Source organism: Amblyomma americanum, chromosome 11 (genome assembly GCF_052857255.1).
Source record: "Amblyomma americanum isolate KBUSLIRL-KWMA chromosome 11, ASM5285725v1, whole genome shotgun sequence".
In the NCBI taxonomy this organism is placed as follows: Eukaryota; Metazoa; Arthropoda; class Arachnida; order Ixodida; family Ixodidae; genus Amblyomma; species Amblyomma americanum.
Genome location: NC_135507.1, coordinates 73,340,559 through 73,362,888, shown reverse-complemented (window position 1 = coordinate 73,362,888; position 22,330 = coordinate 73,340,559). Strand labels below are relative to the sequence as shown.

The window sequence follows — 22,330 nt, the reverse complement described above, 5'->3', positions numbered from 1 at the left end:
GACAGCGCTGAGGCCTTTACAGCCATGTGCACAAGGCGTGAGAACACAGCTGCGCTCATAGAAGTTCAACTCCCTCGCTTCGAACTGCACACCTCGTCGAAGGCAAAATGCAAAAGACAGACAGGTGTTGTGCAATGACGGTGCAAGTTTAACATCCCCAGGCGGTCAAAATGATTCCGGAGTCCCCCACTGCGGCACCTCTCGCATTTTTAATGCGACTGCATTACGAGACCCATTACCAGAAAAGCCTGCGACGTGAGTGTGTGCCGCCTGCGTGTGTGTATTCGCAGGTGGCACAAGAAATCCCAGCGATGGCAGGAAAAATACTGTGACGCCATCAAGCGGCTGTATGACACACAGGGAAAGCCGAGCACCATCATTTCAGACAACCATTTACATGTCGTTCGTCTATATGTAATCCCCTTTGGTTTGGTTTGGTTTATGGGGGTTTAACGTCCCAAAGCAACTCAGGCTATGAGGGACGCCGTAGTGAAGGGCTCCAGAAATTTCTACCACCTGGGGTTCTTCAACGTGCACTGACATCGCACAGCACACGGGCCTCTAGAATTTCGCCTCCATCGAAATTCGACCGCCGCGGTTGGGATCGAACCCGCGTCTTTCGAGTCAGCAGCCAAGCGCCATAACCACTCAGCCACCGCGGCGGCCCGTAGTCCCCTTTGGCAGACTTCACTGCGGCGCCTGTTTTCCCGACAACATTCATAGCAAAATAGTGATGCAACCGTTTGTCGTATGGCGTACCGAGTGGCGTCATACGCGTTCTCGTTGCATATATCTTACATGTTCTGATTAAGTTAGAGGCTATAGCTAGCGACAAGGATTGGAAACGACGACATATGCACCTTCAATTGAATGCCTTCCCAGACTACCTCTTCCCTTAAGGCGTGGTTCAGGAGTTCACCGAGATGTGAGACAGTTACTGTGCCGTGTACTTTCTCAAAAGGCGATTTTAGCATCAAAATTCTTATAAACCGTTCGTCGTACACCGTTCCGGCCTACGTCATACGCACGAGTGCGGGTGGTGTGTGTGTTTGTGTGTGAGAGTCTACGCAGTAATGCATTGACATTAGAGCAATGCACACTGCAGGGTAATGTTCCCGCATTCGCCAACGAGGTCCCAAACGTATCTGACGAATTTATTCTTGTTTTACTCCACCTTCCATCACTACAATAAGAGCGTGGTTGGGGTGTACCTGGAACAGTTAAAGCTGCCTTAGCTTTCCTCAAAGCCAACTTAATTTACCTCAATTTACCTTAATTTACCCTCAAGGGGGTGGTCAGGTACCCGTCGAGAGTGCAACAGTTACTGCACCTTTCTCCGTCACAAAAATTTCCGTTTCTGAGTATTTCTAACGGAAATTTTTGTGACAAAACAAAAAGTGCAGTAACTGCTACACTCTCAACGGATACCTGAGCATCCCCTTGAGCTTTTCGTTTCTGAGTATTTCTAACGGACCCGCCGCGGTGGCTAAGTGGTTAGGGCGCTCGGTAACTGATCCGGAGTACCCGGATTTTAACCCGACCGCGGCGGCGTTTCGATAGAGGCGAAACGCGGAGGCGCCCGTGTGCTGTGCGATGTCAGTGCACGTTGAAGATCCCCAGGTGGTCGAAATTATTCCGGAGCCCTCCCCTACGGCACCTCTTTCTTCCTTTCTTCTTTTACCCCCTCCTTTATCCCGTCCCTTAAGGCGCTGCTCAGGTGTCTGCCGATATGTGAGACAGATACTGCGCCTTTTTTTTCCTAAAAAACCTATTTATTTCTTATTTACGAGTGACTTTCTCAAGTGAATTTGGTCGAACCGTAAGCGAACTTGCTGTTCGGTTTCCGAATTCAAGCTTCCTGTTTATACGGGATTTTAACTTTCCGGCAATTAACTTGCCCTCTTTATTTGCTCCAACTAATGATGCTGAAGCCCAGGCTTTCCGCCAGTCTTGCCTTGAATAATTAGCAGCAACTTATATCGGAACCCACGCGTTGTTCCGCCACGTCTGCAAATGTTCTTGATCTTGTATTCACCAATAATCATTAGCTATGTTCTAATATTGCGCTCTTAGAAAGCATTTCGGATCATTACATAACCACCGGAAAGCTTAATTTCACACCCCATATAAAAACAACTCGCAAGAAGCGAATAAGATACTAAAACCGAGCAAACTTCGGTGAAATAAACGCTGAGTTGTCAGTTTTTGCTGAGAACTTTCTTCTGGATTTGCAACACGTTCAGTTGAGGACAACTGAAACCTTTTCAAAAACAATTGAACTTGCTGCGCTTATCGACCGATTCATACCTGTTATCACTATACCACACACTAACACCGCGCCTTGGTTTAATAGCCACCTACGTCGCCTGAACAATAATAAGAATTGTCTTTACAGACAGGCCCACAAAAACAGGCTCTCTTCCTGTCAACGCTACAAAGTATGCGATAAGGAATATCAGACGGCGCTTAAATCTGCTCGTCCCCATTTCTTCACCCATGATTTACCATCGATGTTAAAGAATAACCCTCGTAAGTTCTGGCAGACAATTAACCCTTCGAGCCATCCTGACATAACTCTAACCAACGCCGAGGGAGGCAGCGCTCCTGTGGCTGAATGCGCACAAGCTCTCAACGACGCATTCACATCAGTCTTCATTCGAGAAGAGGTTTATTCAGCCCCTGCTACTACGAATAATTGTAATACCTCAATGTCCGAAATAATTATTAGTGAAACTGGAATCCTATCTGTACCAAAGAAACTTAAAACGACATCAGCGTCTGATCACCTTGGTTTTAATAACAAAATATTCAGGAATTCATCTCAAGGTATCAATCGCATCTTGTACGCTTTTTTTTTCGCAGTCTCTTTCATTTGGTGTGGTTCTACGTGACTGGCGCCGAGATAAGGTTGTGCCGATTTTCAAGACCGGTGATCGTTCTTTAGCACTAAATTATCGACTGGCTTCATTAACTAGCACGATTTGTAAACTCATTGAACACGTGATTCATTCGAAGGTATTTAACTTGTTAGAGCAAGACATCACCTTTAAATACCAACACGGCTTCCGTAAAGGGTACTCGTGCGAAACGCAACTTACTGGTTTCATCCAAGATCTTCATTAATCTCTTGATGCTGGTATTCAAGTTGACTCCATATTTCTTGATTTTTTCAAAGCATTTGACAGACTACCTCACAACCGGTTATTATCCAAATTACCACTTCTTAATATTCACCCTCTTGTTATTACATGGGTTAAATATCTTTTCTGTTCCAGGTTTCAGTTTCCCAGTGTCAATAACCATAATTCGTCTCTCAGCCCAGTTCATTCCGGCATTCCAGAAGGAAGCGTGTGTGGCCCCTTGCTTTTTTGATATTTATTAATGATTTACCTAACTAAGTTTCTTCCCGAATCAGACTTTTCGCAGACGAATATGTGATTTATCACAAAATATATACTAACGATTATCGCCTAACCCTTAAATCCGACCTCGACACAGTAACAGCTCCTTGGCTCATGCAACTTAACTTTTCTAAAACAAAATTTTTGTCTTTTACTAACCGAATGTTTAGATTTTAAACAGCGTATCCTTTAAATAACACTCTCCAGTTGAGCTGGTAGCCACGCATAAATACCTCAGTCTTCGCGTTCTTCCAGACCTAACAAGGAATCACCATATTAACCTTATTCTTGCATCCGCTAATCGGTCTTCAGGGTTCTTAAAACATAACTTGAAGCATGCTCCATGCCACCTCCGATTACGTGCTTACACCACTCTTATTCGACAAAAAATTTAATATGCGTCGGCTATTTGGGACCCTCATCAAGCATACTTAATAAATAACATCGAATCTTTGCAGAATCACGCAGTTCGTTTTGTCTTCTCTGATTATTCGCGTCATACCAGCATCACAGCATTGATTAAACGCGCTGATCTTTAGGATCTATGTCTCTGTCGTAAAGTGGCAAGTTTATCACTTTTTCATAAGCTGTATCATCATTCAACTCTTCAGAATGACTTTTTTCTTTGCCATCTTCCATTGTTGACCGCCGCGACCATCCGTTTAAATTTAACGCTTGTCATGACGTGCATCTAACTATGCACCTTCATTCATACCACATACTATAACTTACTGGAACGCTCTGCATTCACAACTTTCTACCGTCACTGATGCGGATAAATTTTATAACCTTGGCTGCCACTACCTCTGCTTAAATGTTTTCTGTACATTGTTAACTTACTAGTGCATTAGGTTTTTCTTGTATTTCTGTTATTGATGATTCTCGTTTTATTTTCATTCCGTCCTTTGTGAGACATTGTACAACTTGTATTAACGTTACTGTCTGCTGCTCTGTTCATGTTGTTCTTTTCCCCTCTACGCTTCAATGTTTAATTTTGTGCTTTGTATTTTTCTTGCAAACACTCATATGCTTTTATCTGTTTTGTTTGTAGTTTGGTGAAATTGTAGTTTATTTGTTTACTTTTTATTACATGCCTGTACCCCCCGTCGTCTATGTAATACCCTCGAACTGAGCTTAGGTGTATTTTGTGCAAACAAATAAATAAATAAATAAATAACGACGTACTATGGTGTTCTGTAGCACCGGGGTCCAGTGCACTCCTAAGGCACCGTTGTCCAGCAGCTCGGGGTCCACTTCATGATACGGGTTATTTTTATTGAATGCTGACGTCACTTTCTCGATGGCATCGTCCAGCCTTTTCACGGCATCGATGTCGAAGTCTATGTGCCTTCTGTAACGTTCCAGGATCCGGTTAGCTTCCCTGCGTCCCACGAGGTAGGCGAGAATGCATCGCACAGCGTAAAGAAAATTGTCACTTTCGGATTGCAAAAGCACGAGTATGACCGTGGAAAAAGATATAGCAAGAATCCTCGTTACAACGTTTTCGGGCCCATGCCGATTGAAGCAAATGAAAACTCGCCCTTGCGCTGTATGATGCCAGTGCACGTTAAGCAATATAGTTAGAAAGAGGTGGTGGACAGAATTAATGTAGAGCCCTACACTACTATTTCACTCATAGCACAAATGATACCATACCGTACCATACCATACCATACCATAAAATACTGTACCATACCATACCATTTTACGGACACCATACCGTAACGTGCCGTATCAATTCTTACCTTTTATGCCGTGCCATGCAATATACTATGCCATAGTATTCAATGTCACGCCCTGCCGGATCATAGCATACCATAACATACCGAACTTTTTCTAAATATAAACCGTTATATAACCTCCCACTTATACAAAACAAAAATACTCACACTTTAGGATTGAATAGAAGACGCTTGAGATCTTGTTTTTTGTAATTGCTCTGCTCTGGTAATACTTGTTTTGTTATAATTTGTTTTGTTACACCTTATCATTTTTTTCTCTCTTTCTGTTCTTGTGCTTCATTTCATGCAAATCAATTTTACAATGTTTTTGCCACGCTTCTTGAAATGCATTTTTTTTGTTTGATGTCTGACTTATGTTATTTACCTGCAATAACTTTCAGTGCTCTGAATATTGTACAAAATTTGTATTTACTGTTGAAAATTAGAGGTAACACGTCAGTTTTAACTAAAATATGATGTCACTGATACTGCTATGTATCGGTCTTCTTGGCCTTAGTCAAACTGCATGAGTAGCTTTTAGCCAGGGAGACCCTCCAGGCACTTCCTGGAAAATAAACATTGAATTGAATACTATAACATACCACAGCATGTTATGCCAAACCATACCATGCCATACACCATACCATACACCGTGCCATACCATACCATACCATACCATACCATACCATACCATACGATACCATACCATACCATACCAAGCCATACCATACTGTAACATACCATACCATACCATACCATTTTAATATTTTTTTTATTACAGAGACCTGCAGCGCCCGAAGGAATTATTGCAGGGGAGAACACAATAACTTCTGCTCGTTTGGCCGAAAGTACCACACGATAACAAAAATACAATGACACAATTAATAATGGATGAGGAAAAAGCCTGCACTGAAGGAGGACAATTGCGCTCCCTAAATACAATGACACCAATGAAATGAAAGATACGCGCAAGAGAACTGCGCGTCACGTCACACATCAGATAAGAATGCGCGGAATTCTTCCGTGCAGCACTCAGTGACGCCGGCTGGCAGCCTGTTCCACCCATTGATCGTCCATGGAAAGAACGAGGTTTTCTAGATATCTGTCCTACATTTAATCTCTCGGATCTTCCACTGATGATCAAGTCGTCTCGAAAAAAAGTAAGGTAGAAGCAGGTACCGACCTTTGTCAATGTTCACACCACAATCCTTAGCCTTCCAAGGAAAGCATACCGTCCATTCGATGGTACCCTTCTCCTGCGCGGCAGTATACGGCGTCCGTGTTAACGCACAGTGCCCCTAATAAATGGTTCAGTGAATTAATACATCTTATTAGTGCGTTTACGGACAACGCCTATTTAAGTGGGAATGTGCCGTCTTTTCTGTCGTTCCCATGTGCTTACATAAGTGTTCCTCAGCTGTATCGCAGCCACACCGCGAATATCAATCGACACTTCGCAAGTTCAACGCTGAGCCTCGGGTTTCTAATTGATGCGTTGCAACGTTCAGTCAATTTCCGGCGTTCTTCACGTCGTGAGTCTTTTTAGCGGGCTAAACCGCACAATGAAAAACAAGACCTCAACACTTTCAAGCTTGTTAACGAATGTGCGTTGTCTTGTGTTTCGAGCACCAGAAATTAAAATTTTCAATGTACCACACTTCCAGACAAAAATTTTGAATATTGGAAAATTGCAATGTGCTCTATGAATATATTGAAGGTAATGGTCGTTCTTCCGATGTGTCTCAAAATCTTTGTTTTAATGTTTTCCCATAGCTCGCATCGAGCAGGTAAGGCTGCCACACACACAAAAAAAATGTGGAACGCCTTTGGCAATGGCAAAAACGTTCATAGCAGAAAAATTCAAACCTGCCAACGGGAGATCTGCGGATATATTGTTTGTTATTGTGAAATCTCACGATATATGAAAAAAAATATTGCGTTCACAAACTCCTTTCCGTTCAAAAATGCTTTTGTCCCGAATGGTTGAGTATGCATGTGCATTATACGCTAACCGAAGCCTCGGCCGTATGTGACACTGACTTTAGGTTATTGGCACAATTAGGGAGGATCTACATATTCCACTGTTAATTTATTTAGCTGTTAACTACCATTCTGGAAACAAACTGCCGGCGTTTCAATGCGCGTAGCAGGAAACGGGCATTTTCGCAGTTGCAATGTGTGTCGAGCCCTGCAAAATGGTCTTATTACACTTGCTTTATTCCCAGTTACGTCATGAAGTTTGTTTACAATACTTCTGAATCGTCTAGAATCAATAACACGCATAGAAATTACAAAAATATACCTGAAGCGTTTATTGTAATTGCTGTGCAAAATGTTGTCCTTCTGTGTTTTATTGTTTTTGATTGGTTTGGTTTATGAAGTTAAACGTCCCAACTAAAAAAAAAAGGCTATGAGGGACGTCGTAGTGAAGGGCTCCGGAAATTTCTACCACCAGAGGTTCTTCAACGTGCTCTGGCATCACACAGTACACGGGCCTCTAGAATTTCGCACCCATCGAAATTCGACCGCCGCGGCCGGGATCGAATCCGCATCTTTCGGGACAGCAGCCGAGCGCCGCAACCACCGAGCCACCGCGGCGGCCTTTCTTGTGTTTAAGGTTTTGCATTTCCGTACTAGTAATGGTTAATACAGTGAGCTCTATATCATTTTCTAGATACGTTTGCAAATAACGCCTTTTGAAACTATTTACGGTTGTAGTATGCTTATTTTCTGAGACAAAGCGCTCGACGTTTAGCATAGAAACTTGTTGCCCGCAAAATTTTAGAAAACATAATAAATGTTAGGAGTTGACAAGAATATTGTCCTCTAAAATTTCTTAAGCATTTTCAGGTAAGTTATTTCTAGATATAACCGAAGCTGACAAGGAGAGGAATGTGGTCTGTTCAGAGGAGCTGTGTCTACTATGCAAGCAATGTTACGCAACATGTTTTTAATGCTTATGAATATTCGTATGCATGCAATATTTGGACAGAACATAAAAATACATTAAAAATGCTATTTTAAATCGCAAACCAACTTCATATGGATTTGTGTTTTCCTGAACTTTGCTCAATATTTCCGTATTCGTTTAAAATACGTTGGTGAAGTTTGTATTAGAGAGGCTTTGTAAGCAATGCAACGTTAAACGATTGCGATCATAGCTTATTTCTTCTTCCAGATTAAAGGCTCCAAAGTTAAAAAAAAACTCAGCGCGCCTTCGTTCCAGTCATTAATCAATGACATAAAATAATAGGTAAATACAACACCTAGACCAGCAACTCAATGCATGATCTTATCTGAAATCGCCCTGCTTCTCTACTGTTAAAACCATCATCATCATCATCATCACCATCAGCCTGACTACGCCCACTGCAGGGCAAAGGTCTCGCCCATGTCTCTCCAATTAACCCTATCCTTTGCTAGCTGCGGTCACCGTGAGCCCGCAAACTTACTGATGTAATTTTTTTACCTTCGAAAACCAACTTGGCCGAATGATTGGTTCCGGAGCTTCTCACCTGAACAGCTCAGTCACCACATTGAATGTATAGACGTCCCCTGTCTTCATCGATCGCCCCGTCAATACGTGGGGGAAATGGTAAGCTCTTCCCACGACGAACACAGTTTCCAGGCCGTTCTCCACAAAGGTACGCACAACCAAGGAAAACAGTTCGGAGAAGTGTCTCACGGCCAGCCATCTGCAGAGAAAATTACGGCCCCGATTTTTACCGCCGAAATGAATTCTTCGCCGCCGCACTGCAGTTTTCGAATCCCCCCAAAAAGCGTCTATCGCTATCGCTAAAAACCCTGACTCTGCACTGTAACACAATATTTCATGGCGAGACGATATTACTTGCGGGAAAAAAAAAAAGTTTTGAAGAAGCCAGTTACCGTATTTTTGAAGCGATAGCTTCACTACGCCATGCAAAGTCAAGGCCACCGTGCCGAGCCCGGGCCGTTAATGCGCATGCGCCGATATGCGCCACGCGTGACGTCAGAGTTGTGCCGTCGCCGCCGCTGACTCCGCAGCTAAGGTGGCTAGAGTGGGCAGGTGTGAAAACCGGCCGGGGAAGCATGGCCCCGCAGCGCGCCGATGCCATGTGGCGGCGCTGACGGCAGAGGCGCGGTAGGGCGCGCAGCCCAAATGAGCGCATCGCGTAGGCAAAATTTTTACCACTGAGGCGAAAATGAGCCCGTTCGCTTACCGCTAGTTTTCTGCAAATGTCAAAGAATGAATCTTTACCATAAAATAATGTTTCGTCAACTCGCATCATTATTCCCGTGAAATATGCTGCTTCACAAGCGCAGTTTGCATTGCGCAGCTGGACAAGCTCGTATTGTGCGTGCTCATTTCGAGACGATGCCCAGGATGTGAGCGACGCCGTAATGGAAGGTTTCGCAATGATTTCAACCACCTGGGTTTCTTTAACGTGCACTGACTCTGCGTTGTGCCGCTATCGAAACGCAGCCACTACGGCGAGAAGAGCACGTTGTAACGCGTGCCGTAGGACGTCGCAACTGCAGTCGCATTGGCTGAAAGCGCCCCAATAATAATAATAATAATAATAATAATAATAATAATAATAATAATAATAATAATAATAATAATAATAATAATAATAATAATAATAATAATAATAATAATAATAATAATAATAATAATAATAATAATAATAATAATAATAATAATAATAATAATAATAATAATAATATTAATAATAATAATAATAATAATAACAATAATAATAATAATAATAATAATAATAATAATAATAATAATAATAATTGGTTTTGGGGAAAAGAAATTGCACAGTATCTGTATCATATAACGTTGTACACCTGAACCGCGCCGTAAGGGAAGGGATAAATGAGAGTGTGAAAGAAGAAAGGAAGAAAGAGGTGCCGTAGTGGAGGGCTCCGCAATAATTTCGACCACCTGGGCTGGGATCTTTAACGTGCATTGACATCGCACAGCACACGGGCACCATAGCGGTTTGCCTCCATAAAAACGCAGCCGCCGCGGTCGGCTTCGAACCCGGGAACTCCGGATCAGTAGCCGAGCGCCACCCCAACACACAAACCAGTTTTTGTCGCCGCTTGCGAGCCTGTAGCATGTATGCCATCTTGACGTTCATGTAAGCTGTAAGCAATCTCCGACGATTCTAGACAGTGAAGCAACACATCTGGCCATGAAATTGTTGATCTACAACTGAAGGCCCCATATCAACAAGCAGCAAATCAGAATTGGCTCCCTTCTGGGACCAGCAGACCCCAGATCAAAACCAGGCTTCCTTCTGGGACCAGTAGAGCCAAGCAAAACACCACTGGGTGCCCTATACAGTGATCATTTCAACCAGCAGCAAACCAGATCTACGGCTTCCTTCTGGGGCCAGATGAAACCATTAGAAAGCAGAATCCTATTAACAAATTTTCACCTGGGGGGAGGGGGGTTGCAGAATTTGATCTACAATACACAAGGTTTCAGTGTTTTCCGTTTCTTCTCACTATCCTCAAACCCTTAAGCAAAAAGTGAATCCTTGTGAGGCAATAAAAACGTACACTTGATGCTGTCAGCGCAACAGAATTCTCAGAACAACCAATTTTTGGCACATCACCATTTGACTGTAGAATCTCTGCCGCAGCTTCGGCATGCAAGAGCATTCGGCTGAACGCAAGTTTGTTTTCCAGGACGTTGACAAGATCGTAAAATGAGACTGTCGAATGTAAAAGGCCCCCAAGGTCCAACTCGTTAGTTGCCTCAGCTGGAAGTTTTTTGGGTATGTTGCCTTTATCACAGAGACATGCTGTTCTGCTGGGACTCCGGAAGTTTTTTTTTCGAGGGGTGGGCAGGTCTTCGAGTTCTTAGTTGTTTGTCTGTTTATTCCATATTTTATTTAAATGTTTATTTTATTTCGTTTTTGTTAATATTATATTTCGCTGTTCAAAAGTATATTTGTTACGCATATAAAACCTGAATTGAAATGGGCAACTTTACATATATATAAAAATGTACAGATGAGGAGTGATCGACTGCATTAAAAAAAGTTTGTTCATACTTTTTCAATGCTAGTAATCATGCTCATGAACAAAGCTCATTCAATTAACCATTTCTGCTGGGACATGATTGGTTTAGGTTACGGATAATAAACGTTTTAAGGCTGGGTATGAAGCGAACGAGCTCAGCCTCACTGTGCTTTACATTTATAACGTCCTGAAAATGAAGTGTTTGTCAGAAATCTGATCTGAGTGCAAGAAGTTGGAGACTTGGGGGAGGGGGCGCTGCCCCCTCTGTAGAAATGCTGGGGGGCAACCGTTCCCCCCACTCCTGTTCCGGAGTCCCTGGAGTTTCTGCAGGCTTCTCGATGAGTTGTCAAAACACCCTTCTTAGCCACATAGCCTGCAATGTAATATACCAGCCGCGCATCGCTGTGTCGCTCAGCGTAGCTGTGATGGCCTACAGCCACTTCAACTTTTTCCGCGCCACTTTTGCTGTTGAAGGCATCTCGCCCTCGCATAAAAAAAACAAAAAACGCTGCTATAGAGACTCCAATACAGGCGGCGAAACGAACTGAACTGACTAAAACTGCAACGACGTGTGCAAGGCCGACGCGGCTGAGCGGCTGAGCTTACCGCGCCGCTAGCTGCAGCGCCGCATTCCCCCTGGCGGCATCGGTGCGCAGAGGGGTCACGCGCTGCCGAGGGAAAACGCCGCGATCTTCACACCTTCTAGTCTAGCCACCCTACCAAGGCTGACCCTACCGCAGCCTTGCTGCGCGCGTCGCGCATGCGCAGTTGGGCAACAGATGCGCGTCATTGCTCTGCCTCTTTATAAACAGGGGGTGCGAAGCGCTCGTTCTTCAGAAGAACGGTGGGTGAAGAAGCGGAAAGTACGCGTGTATACTGCGACCGACATCAACGGCGACTGCGGGACGCCACGTTGATGGATCCCGAAGTTGTGGCATGGTATAAGGAGAGTCGACAACGAGCCCAAGAAGCCAGGAATGCGAAGCGCGCGGCCGAGACGCCGGAACAACGAGAGGAAGGGCTCGCTAAACGACGCCGTCAAGAAGCGGAGAAACGACAGCGACAAGCCGCGAGCGAAGCCACGTCTTCTTCGTGTCAGCTGTCGCGCACACACTAGGTTGAACCAGGGCTAAACCATCAGCAATTTTTTTGCTAAGTCATCTTTCGGAGTTATACCCCTGCCTCTCCTTCTCCTCCCTTCGTTAGCTAGAAAGGAGAGGGGCGAACGAAAGGAATATGCAGGTAAAGAATGCAACTTCACTGTACTCAAGCCTAACCATAAAATGCTGCCATACAGTTCCTTTCGATGCGAAGAAGCGACTGCCACAGGTGTACCGTCTTTCTTCTTCCTCTTTTCCTCCTCCCCACTCCAAATCTTTATACCAGTGAAAGTGCTCACACGACGGCTCATCTGGATTGCCTACGTGGCCAAACAGGGGACGTCCTCTATACCACGCCATTCACCGATTCAATTTCAAATTTAATGCCCAACAGACGAAGGCGGGAGTTTTAAATCACGACCTACTAGGGCAGCGTTACCTGATTGAACTCGAGAAAAACGATCTGTACAGCTATCTTTTTAAAATCGTGTGGGATAATCCCTGCTACGCTTGGATTGACCCACAGCTTTAACTGCAATAGGTTGACTTTCTCACTCTACTTTTTGGGCTTGCCTTACAGGAGTTTTCTGAGAGGCCGACGTATTTCTTCAAGCTATCATCGTCGTGTGCTACCCTTTGTCCATAAAGTTTCGAGACTGATTTATTTTAGTAAGGTGTGGGTGTGGGCTAGTTTTGGTAATGCATTGTAAGACGAAAAGCGCGAAAAAACACACGGACGCAAAGAAAGACGAAGGACAAGCGCTATTTTTTTTGTAGCATCTTGCAAATCCGATTTCCGTGACCCGTACACGGTGCAAAACCACCGAAAAGGTGAATCACCTCAGGTGGAATCGTCCTGGTGCGAATGCAGAACGAGTACCAGCGCGCACGACAAATGGCTATGCTGATCTAGCGCTTGTCCTTCGTCTGTCTTTGCGTCCGTGTGTTTTTTTTGCGCTTTTGGTCCTACAATGATTTATTTTCTTCGGTAGACATGATTCGCCAAAACAAATGTTGGTGCGTATGTGTAGCGCTATCTGTTCGGTAGCCTGTGCTATTTATGCTAATTGCTGTGGCAGCCGCTAGATGGCACTACATGTAGAAAAATACGTTGTCACAAGTCGTCTGCGCATTCTACTGTGAGTGAATGAGATGGACGTCCACCTCGAACAGCGTGTAAACATAAAATTCTGTGTGAAGCTTGGCAAGACAGCCACACAGACGTACGAGTTCCTTCGTTACGCTTACGGCAAAGAGACATTATCGCGGGCGCGAGTTTTTGAGTGGCACAAGAGGTTCATTTCGCGGAGAACGTCGGTGGAAGGCGACACAAGGCCGGGGCACCCTTCAACGACTGAATGAAAACAACGTGGCTCGGTACAGGGAAATCGTACAGCAAGACCGCATCATTACAGTCCGCATGCTATCAGATGCTCTTGACATCAGTAAGACAACATGTTACCAAATCTTGCGTGAGAACTTGGGGAAATGAAAGCTGAATGTCAGGCTTGTGCCGCACTCCCTTACACAGGACTAGAAGGATGCGCGGGAATCAGTGAGCGCTGATTTGCTCTCCGAGGCAGAGAAGGATGCTGCATTCGTCGACAGCATCATTGCTGAAGACGAGACATGGTGTTGTCAATATGATCCTGAAACAAAGATACAGAGTGCCAAATGGCGGTCCACAAGCTCTTCGGCGTCGAGAAAGGTGCGGTGACAGAAGACCGAAACAAAGACGATGCTGACAGTTTTTTCGATTCCAGAGGTGTCATACACCACGAGTTCGTCCCACGAGGGCAGACGGTGAAGCATGAGTTTTATATCCGCGTGCTCCAACACACGCATGATGCAGTGCGACGCCGTCGCCCTGACATATGGGCATCTGGAAAATGGAGCTTACTCCACGATGATAACGCAAGGCAGCACAATGCTCTCAGCGTGACAAAATTGATCGCCAAGCACAGCATTACTGTACTTCCTTATCCGCCATACTCGCCTGACCTCTCCCGATGCGATTTTTTCCTGTTTCCTCGTGTGAAGAGAGCCCTAAAAGATGGCTGGATGGAGAGCGTGGAGGCCATTCAAGACGCCACGACAAAGGAGCTGACAGCCATGCCAAAAGAAGCGTTTTCCAACTGTTTCCAAGACCTCAATAAGCTTTGAAAGCTGCTTATAGACTATTTCCAATGGGTGCTGCGCAAATGATTTCAATGTTAAACACCTTTTTTTTAATAGACCCAGTCTCGGAACTTTACGGGCAAAGGTTGTACCTCTTCACATTTTTGATGTTTTTCTAAGCTGATAAAAAGAACACGAATAAGCAGCGCTCTGATATGCCATGCATACTCTACAGTTTACTCTACACGTGACCATGCAAAATCTGAATAACACTGGATGGCCATAAAACACTATATTGTAATCGACGGCCGTCCGCGGAGGGTCCAGTGCGTTCAGACGGGGCGAGCGGCGAGGAATCCTGAGGCGGGAAACTGAATATATACACGTGCGTATAACGTATATAACACAATAAAAATTTAGCGAGACACTCTCACCTTTTTATCCTCCGTGCGAAGAAGTCAGTGATAGATTCCACATCCTTTACTAGAACTGCTAAGCAGAGTGGGTGAAATTCTCAATGCGAATGACCCGGAAAGCAGTAATTATCATTTGTTAGAAGGCCACAACCTCATGTTAGAACGTCATAGGGTACTTGGGCATTGGCGCCTACGACGGCGTCAGCATCAGGAAGCCTCGACGAAAGAGGTACAGACTTATGAACGAAAGTATATTTTGCCCACTAAAAGGCAACGTTCATTGAGCGGGCGTCACGTACAGAGCAGTGCGGAGAAACATCGGTTTCGAGCACCTACACCCGGGGACAACTTTCTGTGGCATTCACAGAAAGCTACGAGCGCGAGACAAGTGATTCCACAAGCGTTCTGCTCCTGAACGCTCGAGGTAATGACGTAGGCCTAGAAGCTGACGGCTTGCGCGCTCGTAGCTTCCGCTATGAGGCCAGAAAAAGCTGTCCCCGAATAAGGCAAGCGCGTTCTCATGCATGTCATGCGCATACGTTTTCAGGTCCATCCCGGCCGCCTGCCACACATCAACCAGCCGGGCGCGGTCGTCGACGAAGAACCTGATGCAGGATCGGTAGATGCGTGACGGCACATCAAGGTTGACCGGATGGTCAAGTCGGTTGGCTCCCTTGGCTGCTAAATTCATGTGCGCCTGTCTCACGTAGCGGTCGTGCAACATGTCGATGTAGGTTAGGGGCCTGCCCACTTCGTCCGTGAAGTGCCAGCGGCCGCAGGCCAGCGCGTACGCGTCCTGGCACGGGTCGGCGCTGGTGTCCATGGAGAGGTTGAGGATGCGCATCGCACTCCTGCACTCCTTCGTTCTGCAGGCCGGCACTACTTGGGCCAAAAGGGGCTCAGGCCGGGAGACGACTGGCTTGTCCTGGGCGCTGATCAGGAGGAGGCATAGCGCGCTGGCCAGGACTAACGCGACGAGGGTGACGCACACGGCAGCTAGGAGCCTCCTGTGGACCAGGACGTGCTTGAACAGTGGCTTCCGGTCGCCGTGGGTGGTCATAGTGACGGTCTCTCGTTCGGCAGGCCGGCTTTCCTGGATGATGGGTCGCTCGAGGAGCTTTTCTGAAATAAAAGGGAATACGGAGAGTGAGCGTCAGGCGGAGTGCGAACATCAGACGAGGTGCGGTTGTGTTGGAGTGTTCAGAACCTGAGAGCGATGGACATGCGTAGACACCTAAGTATTGTCGACCCAGTCTGTAATCCGCAGGCGACTTATCGCGTGGGGTGACAGCGATGTACCAAAGGAAGTGCACACTGCGCAAGTGCGTTCTTCGATCTTAGTTGTACTATCGCGGACAGAAGCCCCCAGTACGCGTGAGCGGCAATAGAAATAGACTTGTCTGTAATCCTCCTAAGTGACAATAATGATCCAGTTGGAGAAGAGCTTCCAAAATGTCAGCTTTTTGTTAACTGTGTTCCTGGATTGCCCACAGGAAAATTGCAGACTTGCCGACGGTTAAATATGCAAATTGTTTCCAGTGGTAATATCTCCACGTCTTAAGGTGACGCTATTTTCACGAGTTCAGTTATACTTCTCTGGAATCAGTCATTATGTAAACAATTCTGCTTATTCATGCCTTTAGAACAGTCGTACGCGTAAAAAAAGTGAATTAATACACATACACTCCGAAGCCACAACGGCAGCTACGTGAGTTGCGGAGACGTCAATCTTGAAAACAGTTTTCTGTGTTAATTTTGCATGCCTCACTTAATTAGAATGTCACTGCGCTGCTTTCCGCGAAAGTTGCATATATAATCTCCAGCCTTCGATACATGGCCGTGTGCTCCTTTCCTACTTCCGCTGTAGCGTCGCTACCTATTGTCACTTCATCTTATTCACGGGGACTCCGTAACATCCGTTTCTCACCCTGCCTTCGGTCTCAGATTTGTTTGCTGACCCTGAATATTGATTGCGGAGAAGCTGTGAAGGCGCAAGTGTTGAATAATAAGAACAATAGTCAAGAGAGAGAGAGTAAGTGCTGATTCAACAGTATCATATGGTTCAACAGTATCAACAAAGAAAAAATGCAGAGGGCACTTAAGACTGCTTATGGGCTTTGAGTGCTAAAGCATTGCCTCATCGTTCAGCTCTGTTACGAGGTTCCTTCAAGATTACTTCGTAGCTAATGACACATCTACTCATTATCAGTCATAAGGAAACGCATACAGTAGGTTAGCTTTTATTCTCCAAGAATCAGCGCGGTGTTGTGGCATATGGGCTGCGGTCTCGGCTCGCAGTCTGAAGGTTCTTTGTTCAGTTCCCCGCGCCTTCGGAAGAAAACTTTATTTCCTTTGGTAGACGTCACTATTTTATGGTCGACTGCTGACGTCATGCAAGACCATGGTGACGTCACTAAGTAATTTCGTGGATGGCGACGGACACCGGCTTTTCTGCTAATGGCACATATAGTGCTTCAGCATTAAAAGCTCGCAACGTGCAGAAAGATGACTTGCGGCTTGTTACTTCCTTTTCCGCATCCGTTATTTCCGCGGTATAATTCATGGGGTGTTTTGTCACTTCTATATTCCTCGTTGTACATTCGGCAGCAAAAGGTTACGGGATGCGCGTCCCCATAATGGATGGATGGATTGAAGGTAGGAGCGTCCCCGTTTGAAGTTGAAGTTTGAAGTTGAAGTTTATTCCTTTCTTACAAAGGAGGAGCCGGGACTAAAAGCTGTGGCGACAGCTTGACAACGGGGTGATGGCAGTTGCCACCATGCTCAGCTTTTTTCCCCTTTATTTTTGTCTAACTCTGTTGTAATTCGTTAAAATTCTCTATTTTCTTTAAATGCGTCTTCCTACACTTTTAACCTTATGCCACCTCTCTGCTTTGAGCCACGAATATTCCAATCGCTTTTTGCTAATTTCCACTGCAGATTTATTTACATTACTATTGTTATCTCTAAACCCTAGGGCCTCAGGAAGAGTTACTGTGCCAGCATCGACGTCGGGATGGATGCCATTATATTTTAGTATGAGGTGTTCTATTGTTTCTACAGATTTACCACACACACAGCACATGTTACATCTTCTTCGTTAAATTTCTATTTTGTAGCTGCACGTTCTAAGACACCCTGACCTAGCTTCAAAGAGTAGGGCACTGCCTCTTATTATAAAACGCTTCCGTCCAAATCTGCTGTTTCCAGTATCGACATAGTTCTACGCTATGCTTCTTTTCCACTTAATTTATCAAATTTTTGTCTCCCGTGTTTTTAAACTGTCGTTTAATGCTCTGTCTTTCTCCGGCCTCGTGCCTGGCATACTTACTGCTTAGCTTCCTAGTTCTTTTCCGCCATTGTGAGTCAACGCTCTTTCTGTACAGGTATTTAAATAACTTAGCTGCCCACCTGTTATCGTCCAATTTCTTCAGGCTTTCTTCGAATAGTATTTTACTCTGAGCTTCCCGTGCTTCGAACGATGCCCAGCCAATATCCCCCTATACTGCCTCGTTTGTGGTTTTCCCATGGGCACAAAGCGCTAAAATTCCAACAGCTCTCTGACTTACTTCTAATCTCGACTGAATTTCTGCCCTTAAGCACAGAACCGCATTCCCAAAAGCAAGTCCCGGCACCATTATTCATTTCCAAATACCTCTGAGTACCTCATACCAGTTCTAAACCCACAATGCCCTATGTTTCATTATTTCGGCATCTCGTCCCCCTTTTGCTATGAGAGACTGCTCGTGCTTTTCCGTGTACATCTGCCCTTCGTTTACCCATACCCCGAGATATTCGTATTCGGCCACTCGGGTGTATTTCATGGCCTTGTATTGTAAGCTTCTGATCGGTTGTATCATTGAAAATCGTCGCACCAGACTTAGCTGCACTAAAACTGAGACCTAGAATGTCTCCTTCATCTCCATAGCAGTTAACCAGAGTTAGCAAATCTTCCTGGCTCTTTTCCAACAGCACAATATCGTGAGCAAATGTATTGCAGCGCTGCTTTGCGGCATGCACGTCCCCTCACACCCGCGGGCCTTTGAGTCGATAGGGTTAAGCGACTTTGTCGAAATAGTTTTTTCTTTGTGTACAAGCGAGTCGTGTGAACTTTTTCTGCCGACTCTACGTGTTTTGAACCTGATAATTGTGGTGGACTTGCCGAATGAGTCTTGACTAGGCGGCGCCACTGAGCGCGGTGCGCTGAGTGCCCTGCGGTCCTCTTCGTATTTGTCAGGGTGCCTTTCGGCCAGTTCCTTCATGAACGCCTTCACGTCGGTGCCCGCTACGGACGATGTCGCTCCGGCTTTCTGTTCGGTGCTCTTTCCGGATGTGGCAAACGTGCGGACCGTGGTGGAGGCGCCAGCCAGGCTCTTCCTGTGGACTGAAGCGGGCTCTTTCCTCTCTTGGACAACTCGCCATTCCAACGGAGACACGGCCGGAGTAGGCTTGTGTTCGTCGGGCTTGACCTTGCCCTGAGTAAACTAAGAAAGCGAAGCTTCTCTGGTATTCCGCTTCAAAGAGTAGAATTTGATTTTGACTTCCCCAGAGTCTGATAAACGTCGACACCTGTCACAGATTACCCTATAGTGAGAACCTGAACGGGTCAGCAGTTGCGATTTCCTTCAAGGCTCTGAACTCTGCACGTCTTGTTCATATCGATATTATTTTCCGGAACTGCAAGCTACCAAAGTTTTCATACCACTGGTCCTTTTCGGCGAACGTTATGAACAATGCACCAAGAATAAAGTTTATATGGCAAAAATAGCAATACATCAGTAACTACGCAGGACAAGATCTCAGAACACGAAGGCTTTACGGGGAACAATGCACCAAGAAAAAAGTTTATATGGCAAAAGTAGCAATACATCAGTAACTACGCAGGACGAGATCTCAGAACACGAAGGCTTTACGGGGATCTCCGCTTAGTATTTTCCACAAACTGTGCAAGCAAAAGCAACTTACTAAAAAGGAAAATAAGAGAATTATTATAATTTAATATGGAAGAAGGTGTTGGGTCAGTGATGCCTTAAATATGGCCAATGCTAGTAATATCTAGCCCTGTAACATTTATAATAGATGGCTCGCGTTTAGAAAGCCCCGAAGATAGGAACTCAAACATCGCCTTCAGACACCAACCGTTCTGGCGCATTTTTACGAAGATGCCGACACAAAGGTGCACAGCGACGCGAGCAATATTGGTTTGGGCACTATTCTGGTTCAGATTCAGAAGGGACAATAGGGACGCAAGTCGGGATTTGTCCAAGACAGAGGCCAACTACTCTGCCGCCGTAAAAGAGTGCCTCGCCATCGTATGGGCAATTTCGAAGTTTCGTCCGCGCCTCTACGGGAGACCTTTCAAAGTTGTGACCGACCATCACGCGCTTTGTTGGTTAGCCAACCTCCGGGATCCCTCAGCGCACCTCGCAAGATGGAGCCTACGTCTTCAGGAATATGATATTACTGAGACATACAAGTCGAGCCGGAAACATCTAGGCGCCGACTGCCTTTCCTGTGCTCCCTTGCAACAAGCTCCGGAAGCCCCTGTTGACGACGACGCCTTTGTGAACGCCCTCAGTCCCACCGACTTCGCCGACCAGCAGCGCACTGACCCGGATATCCGAGCCGTACTTGATTTCCTTCAAGGTGCACGCGGCACGCTCCCTAAGGCCTTCAGACGCGCTTTGTATTCTCTCTGTCTCCGCGACGGCGTTCTTGTCATTAAGAATTTCGCCTCGAGCAGTCGCCAGTACTTACTTGTCGTGCCCGCAAGCCTGCGCGACGAAATTTTGCACGCCTCTCACGAGGAACCCTCTTCTGGCCACCTCAGCGTCACTCCAACCTCTCGCCAGAATTCAAGAAAGGTACAACTGGCCTGGTCTATCCGCTGCCGTGACGCATTATGTAAGAACTTGCCGGGACTGTTCTACGTCTTTTAAGCCTAATAATTGTGGTAAACTTGCCGAATGAGTTTTCACACTAATTAATACGCTCTATTGGAATGAGAATGTAAATAATAGAGACAGTCCATGTTTATTTTCACTGATGCTGCATATTACACCGAAGATTGAAATTTCTCCATGCATGTCCGCTAACACTCTAGTCAAGTTACTTCATATGGAGGTAACCATGTGCGTCTGAGCTAGAAACGCCGATTGCAAAGATGAATAAGATGTGCTGCCACCGCCTTGCAGCCGGTTAAACGTTCTGAATCTTGTAGATATACCTTCAAGCAGTGCACACAGGAAGCTGGGATTACCAAGAAGCCAGAAAAAGGACAACGTTTAAAATTCGTCTTTTTTGCGGCTATTATTTAGTACGCACACCCGTCGAGTTAGTTATGATAGACAAAGATCGGGTGCGAGTGTCGAAGAATGAACGGTGTGCGCGCCGTACTTCCCTTGACTGAAAATTCCCACATCCTCCTGTTGGTCATTGCGAACGTGATCTACGTGGGCCGGTAGTTGGCGCTCACTACGGGGGTGGGGGTAAGGGGGGAAGGCGGGATCATGGACAAGGCTGACTTCCTAATTTCTTCGCTGCGGACACGGCGCACATTTCGGAAGCCGTTCTGTGATTATGATATATCTTTCTGCCTCTAGCTCTGCTTTGTTTCCTGCGAGTTCTGCATTTTCCAAAATCTCGCTGCCCTCCCGATCTTACCTCCCGCGAATGCTTCCAGTCCACCTCCTTGGCCTTCTCTGGAAGCTTCCGGTCCTTGACCTTGGCACTGGGCTGTGTAAAAATTAGGAGGCGAATGGGTGAGTAGGTCTAGCGTGGTCTGGAGCGTTCGCCCTCATAGTTACCTTCTTGCGGTGCGGGCTGGACTTCCCCTCGGCTGCAGCCTTCTTGGGTGGGCGCTTCTTTGGAGACTTTGTGCCTCTGTTTGTGCGGGCTGGCGACTGTGAACTGACCTGCATGTTGGATGCCATCACAAGTACGAGAAAACGGGTCTGTGAAGGCGCTAATGTCTGCAGCGGCGGAGAACAGCAACCTTGTTCACTTCTTCTTCTTCTTTTCCCTTGTTCACTTGATTCTTCTTCTTCTTCTTCTACTACTACTTTGGTATTTATTGAAAACAAGAGGAAGAAAAAAACTATAGTGAATTGATATTAAACGGAAATCGATGCCCCGATTCGGGAGGAGCCTTCACTCCAGGCCCCCTGTACTAGCTGTCGTTCTCGTCAGAGACTGTCTGACCATTTCACTACTTTGTCTCAATGGCGGAAATAACCAATAAGTGTTTCAGGGGCACATAAATAAAATAATGAAAACTGCGCAGGTAAACAGAAAACCACGTTGTTAGTTGGCCTGAAATGATATGTTGTGAAGATGCCCGCATTCACGTGACGTCATCGTACTCGCTTTTGCGTCGTAGTGTCGTTCACAAGTGGCACTGTTGTGACGAGGGCTATCGGACGACTTGTGGATTCAATTCAAAATATTTATTCAATGCATTGCTCGAGACCCCAGTGAATTAGGGATGGTATATGAATAACGACACGTTGCATGGCTCCCTAGCATTAAAAGCGCCACAGTGCCCCCATCTGTGCCAC

The 22,330-nt window shown here is 45.7% G+C and overlaps 1 protein-coding gene across 1 annotated transcript; it reads right to left on the bottom strand.

Annotated features, from left to right (window-relative positions):
* Nucleotides 1-4,535: 4,535 nt before the first annotated feature.
* On the bottom strand, nucleotides 4,536-21,769 carry LOC144109697 (membrane metallo-endopeptidase-like 1). Its single transcript, XM_077642498.1, has 6 exons — nucleotides 21,581-21,769; nucleotides 21,438-21,509; nucleotides 18,937-19,258; nucleotides 15,317-15,899; nucleotides 8,638-8,817; nucleotides 4,536-4,782 (listed from the first exon to the last, which is right to left on the bottom strand). Exons 1-6 carry the CDS (start codon nucleotides 21,704-21,706, stop codon nucleotides 4,536-4,538), a joined length of 1,530 nt encoding a protein of 509 aa, XP_077498624.1. The 5' UTR covers nucleotides 21,707-21,769.
* Between the last annotated feature and the right edge of the window lie 561 nt (nucleotides 21,770-22,330).